This window comes from Lasioglossum baleicum, chromosome 1 (assembly GCF_051020765.1).
Source record: "Lasioglossum baleicum chromosome 1, iyLasBale1, whole genome shotgun sequence".
NCBI lineage: Eukaryota > Metazoa > Arthropoda > Insecta > Hymenoptera > Halictidae > Lasioglossum > Lasioglossum baleicum.
In genome coordinates this window covers 1,514,416-1,535,570 of record NC_134929.1, presented here as the reverse complement: position 1 = coordinate 1,535,570, position 21,155 = coordinate 1,514,416, and the positions used below count along the sequence as shown (strand labels likewise).

Genomic DNA, 21,155 nt, shown 5'->3' with positions numbered 1-21,155 from the left:
CGAAACGCGGATGCTGCTGGCGATTGTCGAGTATGGGGGGGGGGGGTGGGGTCAGCTGGGGAAACTCCAAATCCAACGTCGGACGACGTCACACCTTCCTCCTCGGGATGGCGACTTTCCGGGGGGGGCTCTTCGGGCGCGATGCCCTACCAGACGACGAAGTGGCATTAGGGCGCTGGACTGTTGGCTCTCGGTGGTAGCAGATATTGCCGGAGCTCCTCAACGTGTGGACTGTTCCTGAAGATCGTTTCGGCCACAACGATGCTCAGCCGTTCCCCGCATTCGCCGCAGTCCAACGGGGGTTGCGTACGAAACAGCGGGCCCTTGCAATTCGCGCAAGTGTTTCTCATCCACCTGATCCACTGAATGGAGTGGATGTGGAACGCCTCTCCGGTCCCTTGTATGTGTGGGCTGCAACGCTGGCAGACGTCCCGGCCTTTGGTGTCGGAGTAGACAGTTCCCCGGTAGCACTGGTGCCAGTCAAAGGGAGAGCTGAACCTGACGGCTTTCTCTTCAGGAGTAGGTGCTGGCTGTCCCAGAATACGACCTTGGTCATGGCTATTGCCAGCCGGTATGGGCATTTTTGTAGTTTACAGGGTTCCACGAAGGTGGAGGCTGCACGCCCTGCACATCTTCGTTCCATTGGAATCGGAGAATATGGTCCCCTTGTAACCAGGGAACTCGTCGAATCGGCTCGTGTACTGGGCTGCCTTCTCGGATGAAATAGCACAGCCATGATATGCTCTGCAGAGATTTGGCGTGTTGTGTCTCAAAACGTAGGGCCATCCTGCGAGTCGAGGCAGTTTCCTTTTTGGAAGGGACAGGCTTGTCCGGATTGCAGGTGAATTGGAGGAGTCACCGTGTGAGGTTCCAATGCTACGGCCATCGTTTCGGATCTTGCCGGGCAGTATGAGGCTACGGGAGATCGTTGAGCTTGGTTGGGTTTGGGTGATTTGGGCGGGCGGCGTGATGTACGGTGTTCCCACGGAGCGTAGACTGAAGCAGGTTCCGTTGGTAGTTGACAACAGGTATCCTCGGCGTCTGTTGCGAACTACTGGGACGCGCGAATGTCGATCGTTTATATTTCCAGGCTGTACATTTTCCTTGGATAGCCTGTTTAATTTGTCGCGACGCTTCTTTGACTTCCTCCGCGCAATCCAAGAGGAAATTCTATGCGCATAGTCTGGAATTTGTGTCGAAGCAGCATTTGGTATTTCTGTGATTTTGTCGTTTATGATTTCCTCGTGGGTTGGCGGGGCTTGGTATTGGTGAACACGAGAAACGGTATCGCTAGTGGCGAGGATTTCGCGTTCGCATGCGTGGGCGTTTCCACGTCGATCTTTCTGGAGATAGGAGAGATCGTGGTTGTCTCGTGGTAAAGATTTTACCTTTTCAATCTCATCTGGATTGAGATGAGTCAGTGGGATTGTTTCGCAGAGTTCTGTCATACTCGGAGTAGCATCTTGTGGGGAGAAATGAACTCTCTTTGCTTCGAGGTCTGGAATTGGCGCGAGGTGATCATTTTTGATCGACTCGTACGGTCGAGTCGTACGAGATGTAGCGAGATGGTCCGAACCAGTTTCGGACTGTGGATTTGAATTAGAAATAGAATTATCCGAAGCCGATTCGGACTTTGGATTCGAGTTTGAAATAGAATGATCCGAAACCGATTCGGATATTGAGTTTGAATTAGGATTAGAGTAATCCGAAGCGGATTCGGATTTTGAATTTGAATTAGAATTAGAATGATCCGAAGCGGATTCGGATTTTGAGTTTGAGTTAGCAATAAAATAATCCGAAGCGGATTCGGATTTTGAATTTGAAATAGAAATAAAACAATCCGAAGCGGATTCGGATTTTGGGTTTGGCGCGAGCTGATCGATGTCGATCGACTCGCACGACCGGCTCGTGCGAGATGTGAAATTAGTAAACTGTTCCGAAACTGATCCGGAATCAGAAATGGGTTTGGGGTGGGAATAGAAAGGGTGGGCTTCGATCTCTTCTACCTTCAGTACCGGTAGGGAGGAGGTCGCCGCTTCGGTCAGTGCAACGCTGCACCGTGGGCTGGCCTTTCCGCGATTGTTTGTGACTCGGCAGTCACCTAAAACTACGCTCGGTTTAACATCTAGGCGAGAAATGTGCCCGGTATTTGGACTATTTACATTGACGGTGACGCACGCTACGGTACGGGCCTCAACCGTGTGCTCGCACGGATTTGGGAACGGAATAGAGACGTTATTGCGCACGACTGGTTGATTTGCGAAAGAGATTTCGGCTCGCTGTCTGTTCTGCGGGGGTTCGTATCGGCGCGGAGGCGGGAGGGGTCGAGACGCGTTTACAGAATATGAAGGATCCGCGGTACGCCAGGGTTCGCGGTACGCGGGCGTGGGTCGGTCAAAACCCGACGTCGTTCGTCGCTCAAAAGTAGGACTACGCGAATCGTATTCGTCGCGGGGAGGGTAGCCGTAGTAGTCGCGACGTTCAGGCGTACGATTGCGGGGTTTGTGAGATTCGCGAAGTTCGCGAGGAGGGGGATGATATTGGTCGCGATTCTCGGGGGTGCGACGTCGAGGCTCGGGGGAATAATAATCGCGGTGATTGGGCGTAGAGGAACGTGCCTCTGAAAAATGTGCGCGGCGATAATCGTCGCGAAGGGGTTCTTGGTATCGGAGTTTATCGAGTTCGTATTGTTTATAGGCGGAAATGGCCTCGTCGAAAACGATTCGTAACGGCTCATTTCGAAACGGGCGGACCTCGGCGCGTAACGTGGGGATAAGGCCGCGAATGAAACTGTCTATAGTAAGGGTGTCGATATCGTCGACGTTGGTCCCGTCGCGGTGGCAATCGAGGATCGCGGTGCGTAAGTCTTTTACGCGACTGATAAAGTCGAGCACGTGTTCGGTGGGCCGCTGCGAGATGCTTGCCAGTTCGCCTCGGTACTGGTCAACGAAGCGATGGGGACCCAGCACGTCTTTAAGACGGCTGCAGAGGTCTGAAATAGTGGAGCAATCTTCGTCCTCCACGGCCGCGTAGGCGCGACCGCGGAGCTTGTTGCAGACGAGTTTGGTCAGCGTGTGTTCTGCGTACGCGGGTATGACCTCGCGTGCGCGTTTGCACGCTCGGATGAATTGTAGGACGGTCATATTACTGCCATCGAAGGTGGGTATGAATTCTACTGCTTGCTTAACAGTGAAATTCACAGGGTCTGGGCGAGGAGCTTCGGTAAAGGGGGTTGAATCGTAGCGGGGGCGGAAGCGTGCAGCGTTCGAGTCAAGGTGGTTCATCCGCATCTCATGAAGGTCGCGACGCATTGCTAATAGTTCATTTTCACGCGCGCGTTGTTTTGACTCGCGTAGGCTCGCCGCGGTTTCAAGGGCGGCGGCGCGCTCTTGAAGGATGGCTTCTTTCCTGGCGAGTTCCAATTGGAACGCGAACAGGTCCGAGGAAGAGAGGGGTGAGGGCACGTTCGAATTCAATTTTGATTCAGCGGAATCCATCGTGAAAAGAAGAGGTCGGGATACATGTATAGGCCGCCTAAGGGGCGAGAAAGAAGAAGAATTCGGATTAAAACTTCAACAACCAACGACCGGTTTTATTCGGCGATCGTCGTGTCCTACCGACTGCGCCAAAAATAACCTCCTGTTACGTCCCGGGTCGGATATGATCCGACGAAACGACGCCCAGACGGGGCGGGGACGTAACCGGACCAATTTACTTAAGACGATCTTAGATCCACGTGGCGCGTAACGTCCACGTCTGATCAGGGACCCGATACCGGCGTTCGTCGTTGTTGAAAAGGGGCGAAGAGGGAAATGAATGGACGTCGTCCGGCGGGGATGTCGCGACGGAGCGACGAACTGCGCGATGACGGTGACAGCTCCCTGCGATCAGAGTGTCACTATGTGGGCGTGTTGTGTGTGACTCGTCCGAGCGCGTGGGTTGTTCGATTCGTGACAGGATTCTCGACCGAAGGGAAATTAGTGTTCTCTCGGTACCGAGCACCCTCTGGGCTCAGACGTACACGATTGATACACCAATTTTAGGGGTTATAGGAACGAATGTGAGGAATGTGAGGGATGTGAGGAATCGGTCGACGGACCGATCGGGATTGAACAACCCGGAGACGCGCACACACACACGCACACACTCGCGATCACTTTAACCGGTCACTGGGAACGACACTTTAGAAGTGGAAGATATCGAGGAGCAAGGTGTTGCTGAATAAGCTGCGAAATAGATGGTTTAAACAGACAGAATATAATGAATCAGAATATGTACAAGAATAAGACTTGCGAGCAGAACTCGTGAACCAAATACAATGTCGGTTCGCTAGCGAGCTCGAACGAGATATATAGCACAGAATAGTAACAAGCAGGTTACGAGCGAGCTCATACAAAGCAAAATGGCACAAAAATAAGAATTATCAGCCTTAATTATAATGCGAGCAAGCTCGTACAACAAAATAGCACTAGATAATAGTTATCAATACGAATAGTAATGCGAGCAAGCTCGTATAAGCCAAATAACACAAAATTAACAATTGAAATGTGAATAATAAAGCGAGCAAAATCGCATAAACAAGATAGCACGAAAATAGTAATTATAAATTTGGAATGATAATGCGAGTAAGCTCGTACAACAAAATAACGGTGACGGTTTACGAGTAACCTCGTACGACCAATAAACCAGAATAATATCTGTAAATACGTAATAATAATCTACGAGCAGACTCGAATAACAATTTAGAACCAAATGATATATAAAGAAATAGTGTAAATGGTAAGGAGCAATACGACCTGAATATCGTGAACGATCTGAAATAGAGTCCGAAAACGCGAGAAAAGACTGAGTCGAACTGAATTCGATTGAAGACGCGAGAGAACTGAATTAGTAGAATTCCGAAACTGGAAGAGAGTGAACTAGAAGAGAGTCTGAACTGGAAGCGGGTCTGAACTAGAAGAGAATTTGAACTAGAAGAGAGCTTGAACTAGAAGAGAATTTGAACTAGAAGAGAGCGATTCGCGCGATTTCGTCTTATTTATAATGAGAGCGCGGACCATAGGGATTCGGTGAACCGTGAAGTCCTTTGTCTAAATCGTACGAGGTACGGACGAATATGTTGTCGTCGATGTATACTTTTCGCTGTTTGAACGAGGCGACGGTTTAGATGTACGTACACCTGTACTCGCGGTTGCCATGCTGGCGTCCGCTTGTACCGGTGACTATTGCGTCTTTTCCGATTCCCTATGTTCGCGCTCACGGGGATATGTATATATATGTATATACGGCGAGAATTTGCTCGTATGAAGGAGGCCGACGCAAGACGTCGGTACGACGTTACATATTAATTTAAAAAAAATTATTAATATTAAAAAACTTTTTTTCTTTTCAGGACATCAATGAGCAATAATTGGTATCATAAAAAAAGGAATCCCTCAACCCAGTCAATATTTTGAAGTAATGTTTTAAAAATTTTAAAAATGTAAAAAATTTTTTATAATAAAAATCATTTTTTTTTTTAAATTATGATTTATTGAAAAACAATCCCTCATACTTCTCAATCTACTACTCAATCCTACTTAATGTAATAAAATTTTTTTTTATAATAAAAAGCATTTTTGAATTAAGATGTATTTTTTATTTAAAAAACAATCCTCCTACTTCCCAATCTGAAGCGCATAGAATATAATGTTTTCATAGGATGCGTCTCCATACTTTTTTTCTTTTTATAGATAAAAATTTCTCAATTGATACTGTAATGCCCCCAAGGAAGAGTATTGATTAAATTATTACAAATATATCGCTTATCGTCGTACGGACTCAATGCTAATTTTATTTCCGACATCGAATACACCTGATGTCGTACAGACGCTATACAATTACTGCTAACACTCTTTTCGGTATGATTATTAAGACATTCGACATAGTCTTCGAAACTTATATCTCGAGCGGTAACGTTTGTCCTAATGCCTTTGATCTTTTTGGTTTCGCAATCATCATGCACGCGAATCGCATACATTTTCGAACAAAGTCCTACGAACTCTGTCATGATTTTACCACCATTCTCATCCTTCATCAATCCTAGTTGTTTCTTGTTTGCAATCGGAACACCGTAAACGTTGTTCACTGTATAATTACTGGTGTCATATCGATGGATATCACGTTTCAGCAGCGTCTCGTACGCGTCATCGCAAGTGATTTCATATATCAGACTATCCGTATCCGTGTATAAAATCTTACAATTTTGCTGGAATTTTGGATACATGTACTCGTAATGAAAAGTGTATAAATGAAATTTTGATATATCCAATATGGACATGCCTACGTAGATGGGCTTGTAAAATTTAACGAGCAGCTTTTTCATCTGAATCGCGACGAAGTCTTTGGAAAACACTGTATAACTGTGAAAATTTGGTCTAGCTATCAATCGTTCAACTCCGTGTCTACCATTCCATCGAGAAAGTAATTTCACGATCGCATGATTTCGAACGTTCTCCATCGTTTTTCCAAACACAGCATTGTTCATTAATTTGAACAAATTCTTTGAAAAATCGTTAGTTGCGTTAGTGCGTAATTTTGTATTCAAGTCGATATATTCGTGCAACCATCGCGACTGTTGAAACTCTAGAATTCGATGAATTTTCTTCAATTTCAGATTATGTTTTAAACTTTGCTGGAGGTATCGATAATGTATAACATATCGCTCCTTATTGCGAAGTGTTGCCAGCAACTTTCTTTGACTCGAGCTGGTTGCTGCATCGTGACTTGGACAAAATGGAAGATCTGCGTGAGCATCGTGAATTTCGCGTGGATACTCTAAATCAACCTCCAAAATGTATCCTACAGGGCTATCGATTGGAATGGATTCAATGTTGAAATTATCAATATCCTCCACCCATCGAAAGTCTCTGTGCGGTAGAGGTTGCGACATGGCCCAACCATACAAATTATTCACGTCAAAATACATTAAGTAGGTGGATGGTTTACTCGAATCGTGCGTAGACAAATATTTGTTGTTTGCATATGCATATCTGTGAGAACATTGGCTCAATCCACCACGTATTCCTCGCTCCACGAACAAAAGCATATCGACGTCGGTGAACAACTCCAATTCAATCTTCGTCATTTTCAACATCACATCCCACGCGAAACCGGGGAGCGTGAAATAATGTGCTGGATCAAGCTTATAATTCTCGAGACAGTCATCGCGAAAATTTTCGAAAACATCCGCCAACAACAATACATCCAATTTTAGATATAAATCACTGTACTCTCCTAGCGTTTGTATAGTGAAACGCGACCAAACAGTATTTGCATGAAGGTAATCGACGTCGGATATCTCACTACCCTTTAACCGATTGTAAAATGCTTCGCGCGGTGGTAAACATGTATCATTTAATTTATCGTACGATGCCAGATAGTCGTATGGAAACACGCCTTTTCTGGTCAACAGATTGAAATCATCGTTAGAAAGATGTGTAAATTCACCTTGTACGATGCGTAATTTATTTTTGTCTAAATACGATGACAGCTTGTCCAGACTTGAGTTCAAGAACTTGAATGAGTCGATGAAGCGAAATTTCAAGAACTTTACATACTTTCGTTCTTCACCCGGCTGTCTCTCGATGGAAACGTTTTTTGTGAATGAGATATACTTCTCTTTCGTCAATGGTAACACGTCTATCCGTCACTCGAACGAATTTGCTAATTCTTTTATGATGAAATGTGCATCGTAGCCTGATAAATTATGGAAAACCACTGGTATCACGTACGAAGATTGATAGCTTAAATTGCATTCGTTATGAGCTGGACCACGATATGCGCCCGTGAAATGACAATGATCACGCACTCGTATATCGTTTTCCTCAAACGTTTTCTCACAGACATGACAATGTGTGGCTATACGAAAATTTAATTTTTCTGCTTCAGTTAGTGGATTCATTGGCACCGTTTTATCAAATAGCGGCTGTAATTTCTGACTCAGCTCGTACAACCTGTTTGCAAACCATGCAGCGCATCCCGCTTTATCACGATAAACCTGATACTCGCACACCGATTCATCGTAGCGACAATGTATATAGTATCCTATACTAAACGCGTGGTGTTGTTGATATTGTACGCGTGCTGCACGGTCTTCTCCCTCCTGTTCCTCAGGCAGCAGCAGACACTCCAAGTCAACATAGATAATGAATGGTGTCTGTTCTTTGTTTACAAAATTTTTAAAGTGTAACCACTTATCTTCGCTCGTTGGAAGCGTCAGAGCACAATCATTCATTCGTTCACAGTCGATTGTATGAATGTTTAATCTCTCCAGCGTAGGGAAATATTGCAGGCACCTGTGGGAAGAAAACTTTTCTTGCTTCAAAGAATTTAAAATAACAAAAAAACGTGCAACTTACCGATCACAAATATGCTTCGTGCACTTATGCTTGCTAAGCTGTGATGAAACCAATCTTGACAAATTTCGTATACATGCGAAATGGCCGTGCGTCTTTGCAGCATTCTGGATAAACAGCAAATTGACATGTCTTGTCCGTTTCTTCTCAGTCAAATGAAGTGTTACACATTTCTTGCGCACCCATTCGAACACGTTTATGGAAACATCGTTTTTTCGTTCAAATTTTCGAATGTCTTTGAACAGCATAGGCGATTGAAAACCTTCGGTTTGAAGCACTGTTTTGTAGTGTGGATATGATGATAAACGCGATGGATTTGTCTTGGCCGGATAGAGACCCACCACGACCGCCCAAAAAAAGCATGCCTCATCCTTGTTATTCACATTCACGACCGTTTTTTTCAGCTGAATCGTTCGAGGCAAGTAGGTTTCAGTGGTGCAGCCGGCTTGCAATGGCTGGTATTTGCTAAAGTTCACAATCAAATGCAGTATCTTCGACAATGCCCACCCGCTGTCTCGCTCTTGAAACTCTTCCAACGATGTCAAAATCGTTGGTACAACGTCTCTCTGATACCACTGTCGTAGATTGCTTGTCCGAAACAATGCAACGTTTCGCGTGCCGAAACTTTTCACGGAAACCTCGTTGGTGTGTTGCATGAATTCTGCCTCCAACGTCACGCTAGCTTTCAGCGATGAATGTACGTTTAAAAATTCTGTAACGCGGCCTGTAACCATTCGTTTCGCATGTTGTAAAAATTGTTTAGGATCGATATGTTCCACGTTGATAACGATGCCAGTCGATATGCGACTTTTAAATGCCGACTCGACATTTTCCCAACGGAGCGTCGAGGCTCTCGCACCGCCGCGATCATATAAACCTCTACCGGTGTGCGGCGAGGAAATACGTTTGTGCAATGAAACGTTTAAAGTTTTCATACGACACATAGTTGATGTTAAACTAGATTTCATGCTTCCCGACAATTCATCCTTTGCACTGGATAGATAATTGATGCAGCACTGCAGAGACTCGATGTACGAGCGATGCCATTCGTGATACTCGTCCATAGTTTTCACCAGCATTGACATGCTTGTCAAACACCTCAACATTTTTTTCCATGTTACAATCATCTTGCTACCGCACGGTTGTTGGCCAAAATATTCCTTTCAACTTTGATTTGCTAAATTTCCAATTCACAAAATATAATTACACTTTGCAATGTAACGTTTGCCCCGTTTTTTAATTATAAATATCAAAATAACTTTTTTGTCACGGCAAACGCTTGCAACGACGGAACGTTTGCAAAGACTACAATTCACATTCCATCGTGTCCTATTTATTCATTGCTACCCTTAGAGATAAGGGTGATGTCTAGATGACGTAAGAAAGAAGGGGGCGGTGCCTAACAGCTCTGTCCTTGGCCTAGATGACGTAATGCTTGTGCAATACCATTAAGTGATGACTCAGCAGCTCTGTCCTTGGCCTAGATGACGTAAGAAAGAAGGGGGCGGTGCCTAACAGCTCTGTCCTTGGCCTAGATGACGTAATGCTTGTGCAATACCAAAGGAGTATAATCTTTCAGAGGGATTGTCCCCCCTCCCCCGCGAAAAAATTTAAGTGATGACTCAGCAGCTCTGTCCTTGGCCTAGATGACGTAAGAAAGAAGGGGCGGTGCCTAACAGCTTTGCCCTTGGCCTAGATGACGTAATGCTTCTGCAATACCATTAAGTGATGACTCAGCAGCTCTGTCCTTGGCCTAGATGACGTAAGAAAGAAAGGGGGCGGTGCCTAACAGCTTTGTCCTTGGCCTAGATGACGTAAGAAAGAAGGGGGGGTATGACTCAGCAGCTCTGTCCTTGGCCTAGATGACGTAAGAAAGAAGGGGGCGGTGCCTAACAGCTCTGTCCTTGGCCTAGATGACGTAATGCTTGTGCAATACCATTAAGTGATGACTCAGCAGCTCTGTCCTTGGCCTAGATGACGTAAGAAAGAAGGGGGCGGTGCCTAACAGCTTTGCCCTTGGCCTAGATGACGTAATGCTTGTGTAATACCATTAAGTGATGACTCAGCAGCTCTGTCCTTGGCCTAGATGACGTAAGAAAGAAGGGGGCGGTGTCTAACAGCTCTGTCCTTGGCCTAGATGACGTAATGCTTGTGCAATACCATTAAGTGATGACTCAGCAGCTCTGTCCTTGGCCTAGATGACGTAAGAAAGAAGGGGGCGGTGCCTAACAGCTCTGTCCTTGGCCTAGATGACGTAATGCTTGTGCAATACCATTAAGTGATGACTCAGCAGCTCTGTCCTTGGCCTAGATGACGTAAGAAAGAAGGGGGCGGTGTCTAACAGCTCTGTCCTTGGCCTAGATGACGTAATGCTTGTGCAATACCATTAAGTGATGACTCAGCAGCTCTGTCCTTGGCCTAGATGACGTAAGAAAGAAGGGGGCGGTGCCTAACAGCTCTGTCCTTGGCCTAGATGACGTAATGCTTGTGCAATACCATTAAGTGATGACTCAGCAGCTCTGTCCTTGGCCTAGATGACGTAAGAAAGAAGGGGCGGTGCCTAACAGCTTTGCCCTTGGCCTAGATGACGTAATGCTTCTGCAATACCATTAAGTGATGACTCAGCAGCTCTGTCCTTGGCCTAGATGACGTAAGAAAGAAAGGGGGCGGTGCCTAACAGCTTTGTCCTTGGCCTAGATGACGTAAGAAAGAAGGGGGGGTATGACTCAGCAGCTCTGTCCTTGGCCTAGATGACGTAAGAAAGAAGGGGGCGGTGCCTAACAGCTCTGTCCTTGGCCTAGATGACGTAATGCTTGTGCAATACCATTAAGTGATGACTCAGCAGCTCTGTCCTTGGCCTAGATGACGTAAGAAAGAAGGGGGCGGTGCCTAACAGCTTTGCCCTTGGCCTAGATGACGTAATGCTTGTGTAATACCATTAAGTGATGACTCAGCAGCTCTGTCCTTGGCCTAGATGACGTAAGAAAGAAGGGGGCGGTGTCTAACAGCTCTGTCCTTGGCCTAGATGACGTAATGCTTGTGCAATACCATTAAGTGATGACTCAGCAGCTCTGTCCTTGGCCTAGATGACGTAAGAAAGAAGGGGGCGGTGCCTAACAGCTCTGTCCTTGGCCTAGATGACGTAATGCTTGTGCAATACCATTAAGTGATGACTCAGCAGCTCTGTCCTTGGCCTAGATGACGTAAGAAAGAAGGGGGCGGTGTCTAACAGCTCTGTCCTTGGCCTAGATGACGTAATGCTTGTGCAATACCATTAAGTGATGACTCAGCAGCTCTGTCCTTGGCCTAGATGACGTAAGAAAGAAGGGGGCGGTGCCTAACAGCTCTGTCCTTGGCCTAGATGACGTAATGCTTGTGCAATACCATTAAGTGATGACTCAGCAGCTCTGTCCTTGGCCTAGATGACGTAAGAAAGAAGGGGGCGGTGTCTAACAGCTTTGTCCTTGGCCTAGATGACGTAATGCTTGTGCAATACCAAAGGAGTATCATGTTTCATATATGCTTGTGCAATAGCGCTCTGCGGTACCGCTCTCCCGTGAATTGGAAAGTTCCTCAGAACCGCCAGAATTGGGAAGTGATCCAGAACCCCCCTATATATCCTACTTACATTTCCAAACATCCTTATGATATATCCCGTTGTGGATTTCCTATCTATAGGGTTTCCTGCCCAATCTGCATCAGCAAAACAATCTAATATTTCAATTTCTTCATTTTTCTTGAAGTTCAGCTTCAACTCTTTGGTTAGATATAAGTATTTTAGAATCCTTAAGGCATATTTATAATGGTTATTATCATAACAATTTTGAAAGCGGCTTAAATAATTTACGCTGTAGCTTACATCTGGTCTTGTTCCGGTACTTATGTATAAAAGCGCTCCTATCAGATTTCTATATTTAGTATTTTCGCATAATGTGTGTGCGGGTTCACACTTCAAATTTTGCTCCATTGGCGTGGTATATAACTTCGTGTTTTCTAATTTGTATTTTCTACCTAGCGACTCGACATAATTCTTTTGACTCAATGACATTTCACTATTTTTCTCGTCATATTCGATATCTATTCCTAAATACGTCTTGACTTTACCCATATCTTTAATGTTAAATCTATCAGTCAACAACTTTTTAATATTGTTCAAATTTCCTTGTTCTTTACAACAAATTAGCATATCATCTACAAATACTATTAGATAAATTTTATCATTTTTCACGTTCATACTGAATAGGCAGTAGTCGTGTTCACTTCGTTTAAATCCTAGCTTTACAAGATATTTGTCTAAACACTCGTACCAGGCTCTAGGACTCTCTCTCAGGCCGTACAGTGCCCTTCTAAGTTTACATACACGGTTGGTACCATCTTCATAACCTTCTGGTTGTTTAACATACACCTCTGATACAATTTTTCCATTCAAAAACGCAGATTCAACATCCATTTGGTTTATAATTAAATTATATTGCATACAATACACTAATAATACTTTCAATGTCTGCATTTTTGCTACCGGCGAATATATGTCGGTTAACTTTTCTCTTTGCTGGAAACCTCTAACTACTAATCTCGCTTTAAATCTATTATCATTCTTTTTTGTGAAAATCCATTTTAAATCAATAACTTTCTTACTATCTGGTTTAGGAACAAGTTCCCAAGTATCATTTTTCTTTAGGCATTGGATTTCATGATCCATTGCTTTTCTCCATTCATTACTCTCGCTGCTCTCCATCGCTTCACTAAAATTTACTGGACTTTCTGCATTTACATAATTTACATAGATACAACTAACATTTGTTTCAGGTGCATATCGATCTGGTTGCCTTCTATTCCTAGTAGTCCTCCTTAATTCAGGCGTTGACTCCTTATTACTGTTATCATCTAAATCTTCAATCTTTTGGTTACTATTATCTGAGTTTACACTTTCACTTTCAGAATTTTCATTTATTTCATTATTTCCATTAAAACCTACTAAGTTTGCACTTTCTTCTACAATATCAACATGATGAGCAACAATGACTTTGTTATTTACTAATATTCTATATCCTACATTTTCATAACCTATTAGGATGCCTACATCAGCTTTCCTATCCCATTTATCATTTCTTTTGCTTTCTGGTACTCTAACAAAGACTTTGCTCCCAAATAATTTTAAGTTACTGATATTTGGTTTCTTACCAATAAAAATTTCATAAGGTGTCTTTCTTTCCAAAGTGTTTGCTAGAGTTCTGTTTTTCAAATAGGCAACAGTCTTCACTACCTCGGGCCAAAATCTTTTGTTTAACTTAGAATCTGACAATAGACATCTAGCGGTATCCATGATCGACCTATTGTACCTTTCGGCTGTTCCATTCAGCTCGTGTACATAAGGTGGACACGGTTCAATATAAATTCCTTTTTCTTTTGCGAGTTGGTACATATTATTATTTAAAAATTCCTTTCCATTATCGCACCTAAGTTTCTTTATTCTTTTTCTAGTTAAATTTTCAACCAAATTTATATATTTTACAAAACATGCATGAACTTCATCTTTAGACTTAATCGGATGAACAGTTACAATTTTACTATAATCATCAATGATAGTCAAAAAATAATTTTCTCCATTGAAACCTACTGTTCGGTGTGGGCCATTTAAGTCCGCATGAATAATTTCTAATATATCTTGAGCTCTATGTCTATTTTTTTACAAAACCTATGTTGTGCATTTTATTCTGAATATATGTACCACATTTTAAATAATCTTCTTCCATTTGTTCCGGTATACCATCGACTAATTTTTCTTTACTCAGAATGTTTAAATATTTGAAATTTGTATGGCCAAGTAACCTATGAAATCTTTCTTTAACCGTCATTTTATTAAGCATTTTTTCTGAATTATAAGTGGACTTTACTTTGACGAAACCTTGCATTTTATATAAATTATTCACTTTCTCAGCTACTGCAATCAATTCTCTCTTTTGATTGAATATTGTAGATAATTTTCCTATTGAAACAATCTTATTGTTAACAGTTACCTTTCCATAACTTATTAAGTTTCTGTCCATTTCTTTTACAAAAAACACATCTTTAATCGTCACCTCATGCTTTCTGTCATCAAGAATAAAGTTACAAATTACTTGTCCAACTTTTGTTGCTTTCAGCATTCTACCATCTCCTATCTTTACATTTACAGGATTCTGCAAAACAATCGACTCATTATAATAACTATCATTATTAATTATATGATCAGTGCATCCACTGTCTAATATCCACTCGACCTGACTTTCGCAATTGTTTACTTCGACATTATTACCTTCATTTTTGCTGTTGACTTCTACATAAAAGGAATTACAATCTTCATTTCGCTCGCTATTGTTGTTATTGAAACGTCGTGGGCCTGCAAGCTGTGTACCTCCTCGCTGCCAAGAGCTGTAACCACGTTGCCATGTGCCTCGATGAGGGCGATGCCTTTGCTCCGTCTCTTGAAAATTTCCACCTCCTCGTCTTTGACTTCCTCTTGCACCTCCACGTACCGGATTTGCAGAAAAACTCATATATGTACACTCGTTTATGTAATGTCCTTGTTTGCCGCATTTGAAACATCTTCCGTCTCTTCTTCTTTCACTCTTGAACGCATTAGAACTGTATTCACCTCTTCTACCATTGTTTTTATTTTGTTGTTCAAACGATTTAATTTTATTTTCAACAAATTCGACTGTCTGATCTTCTGTTTTCATAACGTCAATAAGATCACCAATGTGACTCAAAGAACTTGTCAAAGTTCTTAGCAAATAATTTAACTTTTCCTTTTCCGTGACTGTCGCACCAGCACCTTTTAAATCAATAATTAATTTTTCAAATGCACTGAAAAATTCTCCACTTTCAGAGTAGTCAGTTAACTTTATTTTTTCTAACTGACTTCGCACACAAATTTGCAGAGCCGTTGATTTTCTTAGATACATTCTATCAAATTTGTGTATAATCGCACGTGGTATTTCCTCATCACAAATGAACTCCATCTGTCGATCAGAAATAGCGCTATATATATAATTAACTGCTTTCAATTCTAACCTTTTCCATGTAGCCTCTTCTTCGTTTCCTCTTACCCCAGTGACTACTTTTTCACATTCTTTCATCCTTAAAAAGATTAATATCCTTTTTCTCCACATCTGATAGCCTTACCCGTCAAATACAGGTAAGAAAATTTTTACTTCGTCGACTGTAGCACGTTGAGCCATCTTGTCTCCGTTCGCAATTCCTTTATCCTTGTATATCAAATTTCTCAAAAATATTACTCCTGCTGCAACTAGCACAAATTTCTTCAACAGTTTCTTCTTTAATTTTTCTTCATTCACTGGAGATTTCTTTCCCATTACTGGATTTCATTTTCCTGCCACGTGCTCCCACTGGCTATGTCTTTCACACACACGATTATCGTTAACGAAGCAAAATTTTGACAACCACGCTCTGCTACCATGTTAAAGTTTGTGGATAATTAATATTTCTCTTCTTATTGCACTTTAACTCATTTATTTAATCACAATAGATATATATATAGGAAAAACCCGTCTTTCGTATACGGCGTCTTCACGAACAGCAGCATTGTCTCTCACTCACAGTTTTCTCCTTCGTCCACACACTTGCCCTCGCTGGGCGCTGTAATCGCACTCGACTCCCGCGCTAATTTAAATTTACGAATATTCGCAACAGGATGATCCGAATGAATTAGTGGATAGAATAAGATTACTGGTGTCATCGCGAGCTGCTGGGCATACCGGACATGATAATGAAATTGTTTCAATAATCGAGGAGCTCCGAGAAGCGGGTTTGATTATAAATTAAAGACCGTTCTGATCATGTTCATCAGTACCTTTTCATGATGCCTATCAACAAGTTCGGTGCTATGCTCCGAAACGAGTCAAATAAAGATGGTGAAACATGCAAGAATTACGTGCGATCGAGCGCACTTTGCCTCGATGGCGATGCTTTCGACGCGAGAGATCGAAAGATAAGACGTTTAGCAAGCCCGACGAATGATGCCGATGCTGTGAATAAGGTATACATGGACAAAAAAATGACACATATTTTGAAAGCATGTGATGCCAAGAGTTCCAAGCTGCGGAAAGAAATACTAACCAAACTCAAATTCTTACGTGAACACATACTCGAGATGATGCATGATACAATTGTAAGAATGACATCATTGAACAGAAATGAGGGACCAATTTTTTCTGAAAGCTTTGAAAGAAATAATGGTTAAAGTTCATACATTACGTCGAATGATATAAATATATTTACATATTTTGAAAGATGTCAGTTTCCGGCGAGAATGCATTCGCAAGATACCAATCGCAATGTCAATGTAAAGTTCATGGATCGGATCATGCGATTATTTTTATGCATTTTAAATTTCTTTTGTTTAATCCTAAATCCTGAACATGAGCAAAGAGAAGACGCAATTAGTGGAGGAACTGCATGCCCCCGCCAGACGGATTTTTCTACGACGTCGAGTTTTAGTCCATGGGTATGACGATCTATGGCAAGCCGATCTCGTAGATATGCAGCCTCACGCACGCATAAATGGTGGTAATAAGTACATATTAACCGTTATCGATGTGTTATCCAAATATGCATGGGGCGTACCGCTCAAGACTAAAAGTGGGGGCGAGGTAGCTGCAGCGTTCAGAATGATATTTCGAAATCGATGTCCGAAAAATTTACAAACCGATCAGGGAAAGGAATTTTACAACAGTGAGATGCATAAACTTTTGACGAAACATGGCATTAATCATTATTCTACATATTCGGTTATGAAAGCTTCCATCGTAGAACGGTTCAATCGCACATTGAAGAATAGCATGTGGAAAGAGTTTACACTTAATGGAACCTATAAATGGATCAATGTGCTACCTCATCTAGTTGCAAAGTACAATGCACAAAAGCATAGAACTATTGGAATGCGACCGTGTGATGTCACCCCTACCATTTCCAACAGACTCTTATACACAGCGTATAACAACATAAAGATTGCTGCACCGGCGAAATTCAACGTGGGGCAGTCTGTACGCATCAGCAAATTTAAGACCATTTTCGATAAAGGTTACACACCAAATTGGACCACTGAGGTGTTTGAGATAGTCAAGGTACAAGCAACTAATCCGGTAACTTATCTACTGCAAGATTCCTGTGGAAATCCCGTTGCTGGAGGATTCTATGAACACGAATTGCATCGCGTTGCCAATCCAGATGTACACCTAGTGGAGAAAGTGTTGCGTAGAAAAGGAAATAAGGTGTATGTAAAATGGTTAGGATTGAGTAATGTAAATAATTCATGGATAAATAAAGACAATGTATTATAAACATTTATTATGAACACTTATTATAAACAATTTAACCTGTTTAATGAAAAAAAAAATATAATCTTCTATTTACATTGAATATAGACAATTTTATATTTATTATGAACATTTATTATGAACATTTATAAACAATTTAACCTATTTAATGAAAAAAATATATATATAATCTTCTATTTACATTGAATATAAACAATTTTATATTTATTATGAACAATTTAACCTATTTAATGAAAAAAAAAATATATATAATCTTCTATTTACATTGAATATAAACAATTTTATAGCTGCGAAGGAATTTGATAATGGCCCCACGGCAATGTTTCTGTTGAGTTGGGTATGATATACCGTTTGTCATCATATGGACTGAGAGCAATTTTGCGCTCTGATATAGTATACACTTTGTGCAATTTCGATCGTATACATGTCTATGTACGACTCATAGCCATTTCATCTTGCAAACATCGCATGTAATCATCAAACGTTATCGTTGTCCTTACAACGCTAGTCTTTACACCTTTTGCTTTTTTTGTATCAGATTCTCCATCAACACGCAATGTATACATTTTTGCTCTTAGCCCAACAAAGTCTGTCATTATCATCCCATTGTTCTCGTCTTTCATCAAGCCGGGAACCTTTTTATTTACAAGTGGGATATTATACTTATTCTCTATCGGATAATCGCTTGTGTCGAAACGGTTAATATGGCGCCACATGGTTTCATAAATGTCCTCACACATAATATGATAAATTAAGCTGTCGGTGTCTGTGTACATTACCTTACAAGTTTTACCATATTGAGGAACCATATACTCATGATGAAATTCGTACAAGCAGGTTTTGGATATATCTAATATGCACATACCCACATAGATTGGCTTGTTGAATTTCACCATGACTTTGCGCAACTCCACAGCAGCCAAGTTTTCGGAAAATACACAGCGGCTGTGGAAATTTGGTTTCGCGATCATTGCCTCTGCACCATATCGCCCATCCCAATGTGTCACGAGTTTTACGTCTACATGATTCCGAACATTTTCCATAGTTTTACCGAATACCGCGTTGTTCATCAATTTGTACAAATTCTTTTCAAAATCGTTACTGGCATTTGTTCTAAACAGGGTATTTAATTCTATGTATTCGCGGAGCCATGGAGACTGTGCGAATTGGAGGATTCGATGAATCTTTGTAATACGAAGACCGTGGCGCGTGCACTACTGCAGGTTATAATAGTGTATCACGTAACGCTGCTTATCATGTAACGTTGCAAGCAACTTGGCCTCTCTTTTGCCAGGTGGTTTAGCACGTGTTGGACAGAATGGTAGGTCAGCGTAAGCATCATGCAGACTTTGCGGATATTCTAGATCCACCTCGAGAATGTAGCCTATGGGTGAATCAGCAGCAATCAAAGATATGTCAAAACTTTCAATGTTGTTAACCCATTGAAATTCGGCATATGGCAAAGGCTGACACATTGCCCATCCATACAAATTGTTTACATCAAAATACATCAAGTATGATGATGGTTTCGATGGATCGTACGACTGCATGTACTTGTTATTGGCTTCAGCATATCTACCGGAACATTGGCTCAAACCGCCGCGTATACCACGTTCGATAAACATCACCATATCGATATCAGTTAATAATTCAAACCTAATTTTTGTATGTTTCAGCATAGCATCCCACGTGAAACCTGGTAACGTGTAATAGTATGCTGTATCTAAACCGTAGCTCTTAATGCACGTTTTACGAAAATTTTCAAAAACGTCAGTCAATAACAAAACATCAGTTTTCAAATACAAATCGCTGTATTCACCCAAGGTCTTTATGTTAAACCGCTGCCACACATTCTCGGCATGCGCATAGTCACGTTCCGATACGGTTTCGCATGTCAGCGAACTGTAAAATGACTCGAGCGGCGGCAAACAGAGATCGTCTAATTTATCTACGCAATCCAGGTATTCATACGGAAAGACACCCTTTCGCGTCAACAACATGAAATTTTCTATTGAAAGATTTTTAAATTCTGAACGTAAAATTGTCAATTTATTTTTCTCGAGAAAAGATGCTAATTTGTCCAGACTCGTATTCAAAAATTTGTACGAATCGATGAATCTTAATTTAATAGAATTACGCGAATCTGATTCCCGATCTTTAACATTTTTGGTAAACGAAATATATTTCTCTTTAGTTATAGGTAATACGTCGACATTACCCTCAAATGCATTAGCGATTTCTTCAATAATAAAATGCGAATCGTACCCGGATAAATTATGGAAAACTATTGGAATACAAAACGAATTTTTGTAATTTAAATTGCAATCTTGATGTGCGGGGCCTCTATATCGTCCTGTTAGATGGCAATGATCGCGCACCCGTATATCGTTTCCCTCAAATGGCTTTTCACAAATGTGGCAATGCGCTGCGTTGATAAATGCCTCGCACTGTTCATTTGTTAGCTGCTTCATGGGTACATTACTAGATAAAGCACATTTAACAAAATATGCTAAATTTTACAATTCTCCAACGAACCATGAGACGCACTTCGCAACGCGACGACATCGATATACCGATAGAGATGCATCATATGAACAATGCACATAGTATGCGATGCTAAATACTCTATGTGATTGAAGTTTCCCCTCCCCGCAATCTTCCATCTTCTCCAGAGTACATTCTAGGTCTGCGTACACCACAAATCGAAGCGGTTCTTTCCACATACAGTTACCGAAGGAGAGCCATTTGTCGTCCTCAGTAGGTAATACAATGGCGCAGCGATTCAGTTCTTTGCACAGTCTCGTTCATGGGCCCGCAATCTTTCGTTGGAAGGAAAGTAATGCAAACACCTGAAAAAAAAGAAAAAAAATTTATTTTCATGTGTTATAATATACCATGATACTTTTGTAAATGTGTACATACCGAACACAGATGAATTTCATATGAGCGTTTTTGCTCAACTGTGCGCTAACGAGTCGTGATAGGTTCTTAATCTACACATAATGCCCCACAATACTATCGGCACAGACTTAAGATTTGTACAGACTGTGCATGCTATTGTTCAGTCGCGCCGGGATCCTGAATTACCGACCCTGTAGAAAATGCCCTAGCACGACAGCGGACTCTATCGAAATGGAACGGTCAGCTAGTGAACTACATGACGTTACAACGCGGAAGGTGTTTGGCTCAGGACGCTAGATTTTACAGCGTTGTCAGCTTTAAAAGTGCAATGTTGCCGGATTATATTCGTACAGTAACCGTCGATGCCCGCCTGCCCGCATCGAAAGCGTTTCAGCGGTTTCTTGTCTGCTTTCCGGAGCTGTCGAAATTCAGAGTCACATTGCTCCTTAATTTAAAGTATAGAATTTTCATTCGTTAATAATTTTATTAAACGATTATCTAAATATTCGTTGACTTG

General features: G+C 41.8%; 2 protein-coding genes and 1 pseudogene across 2 annotated transcripts; all 3 read right to left on the bottom strand.

The window, feature by feature from the left end:
- Positions 1-1,231: 1,231 nt before the first annotated feature.
- Positions 1,232-9,481, bottom strand: LOC143221926 (uncharacterized). Its single transcript, XM_076447594.1, has 5 exons — positions 8,400-9,481; positions 7,850-8,336; positions 6,537-7,555; positions 5,817-6,443; positions 1,232-1,343 (listed from the first exon to the last, which is right to left on the bottom strand). Exons 1-5 carry the CDS (start codon positions 9,479-9,481, stop codon positions 1,232-1,234), a joined length of 3,327 nt encoding a protein of 1,108 aa, XP_076303709.1.
- Positions 9,482-18,018: 8,537 nt separating this feature from the next.
- Positions 18,019-18,807, bottom strand: LOC143211604 (uncharacterized; annotated as a pseudogene).
- Positions 18,808-18,907: 100 nt separating this feature from the next.
- Positions 18,908-20,613, bottom strand: LOC143211597 (uncharacterized). The gene has a single exon (XM_076429422.1). It carries the CDS (start codon positions 20,206-20,208, stop codon positions 18,952-18,954), a length of 1,257 nt encoding a protein of 418 aa, XP_076285537.1. The 5' UTR covers positions 20,209-20,613; the 3' UTR covers positions 18,908-18,951.
- Between the last annotated feature and the right edge of the window lie 542 nt (positions 20,614-21,155).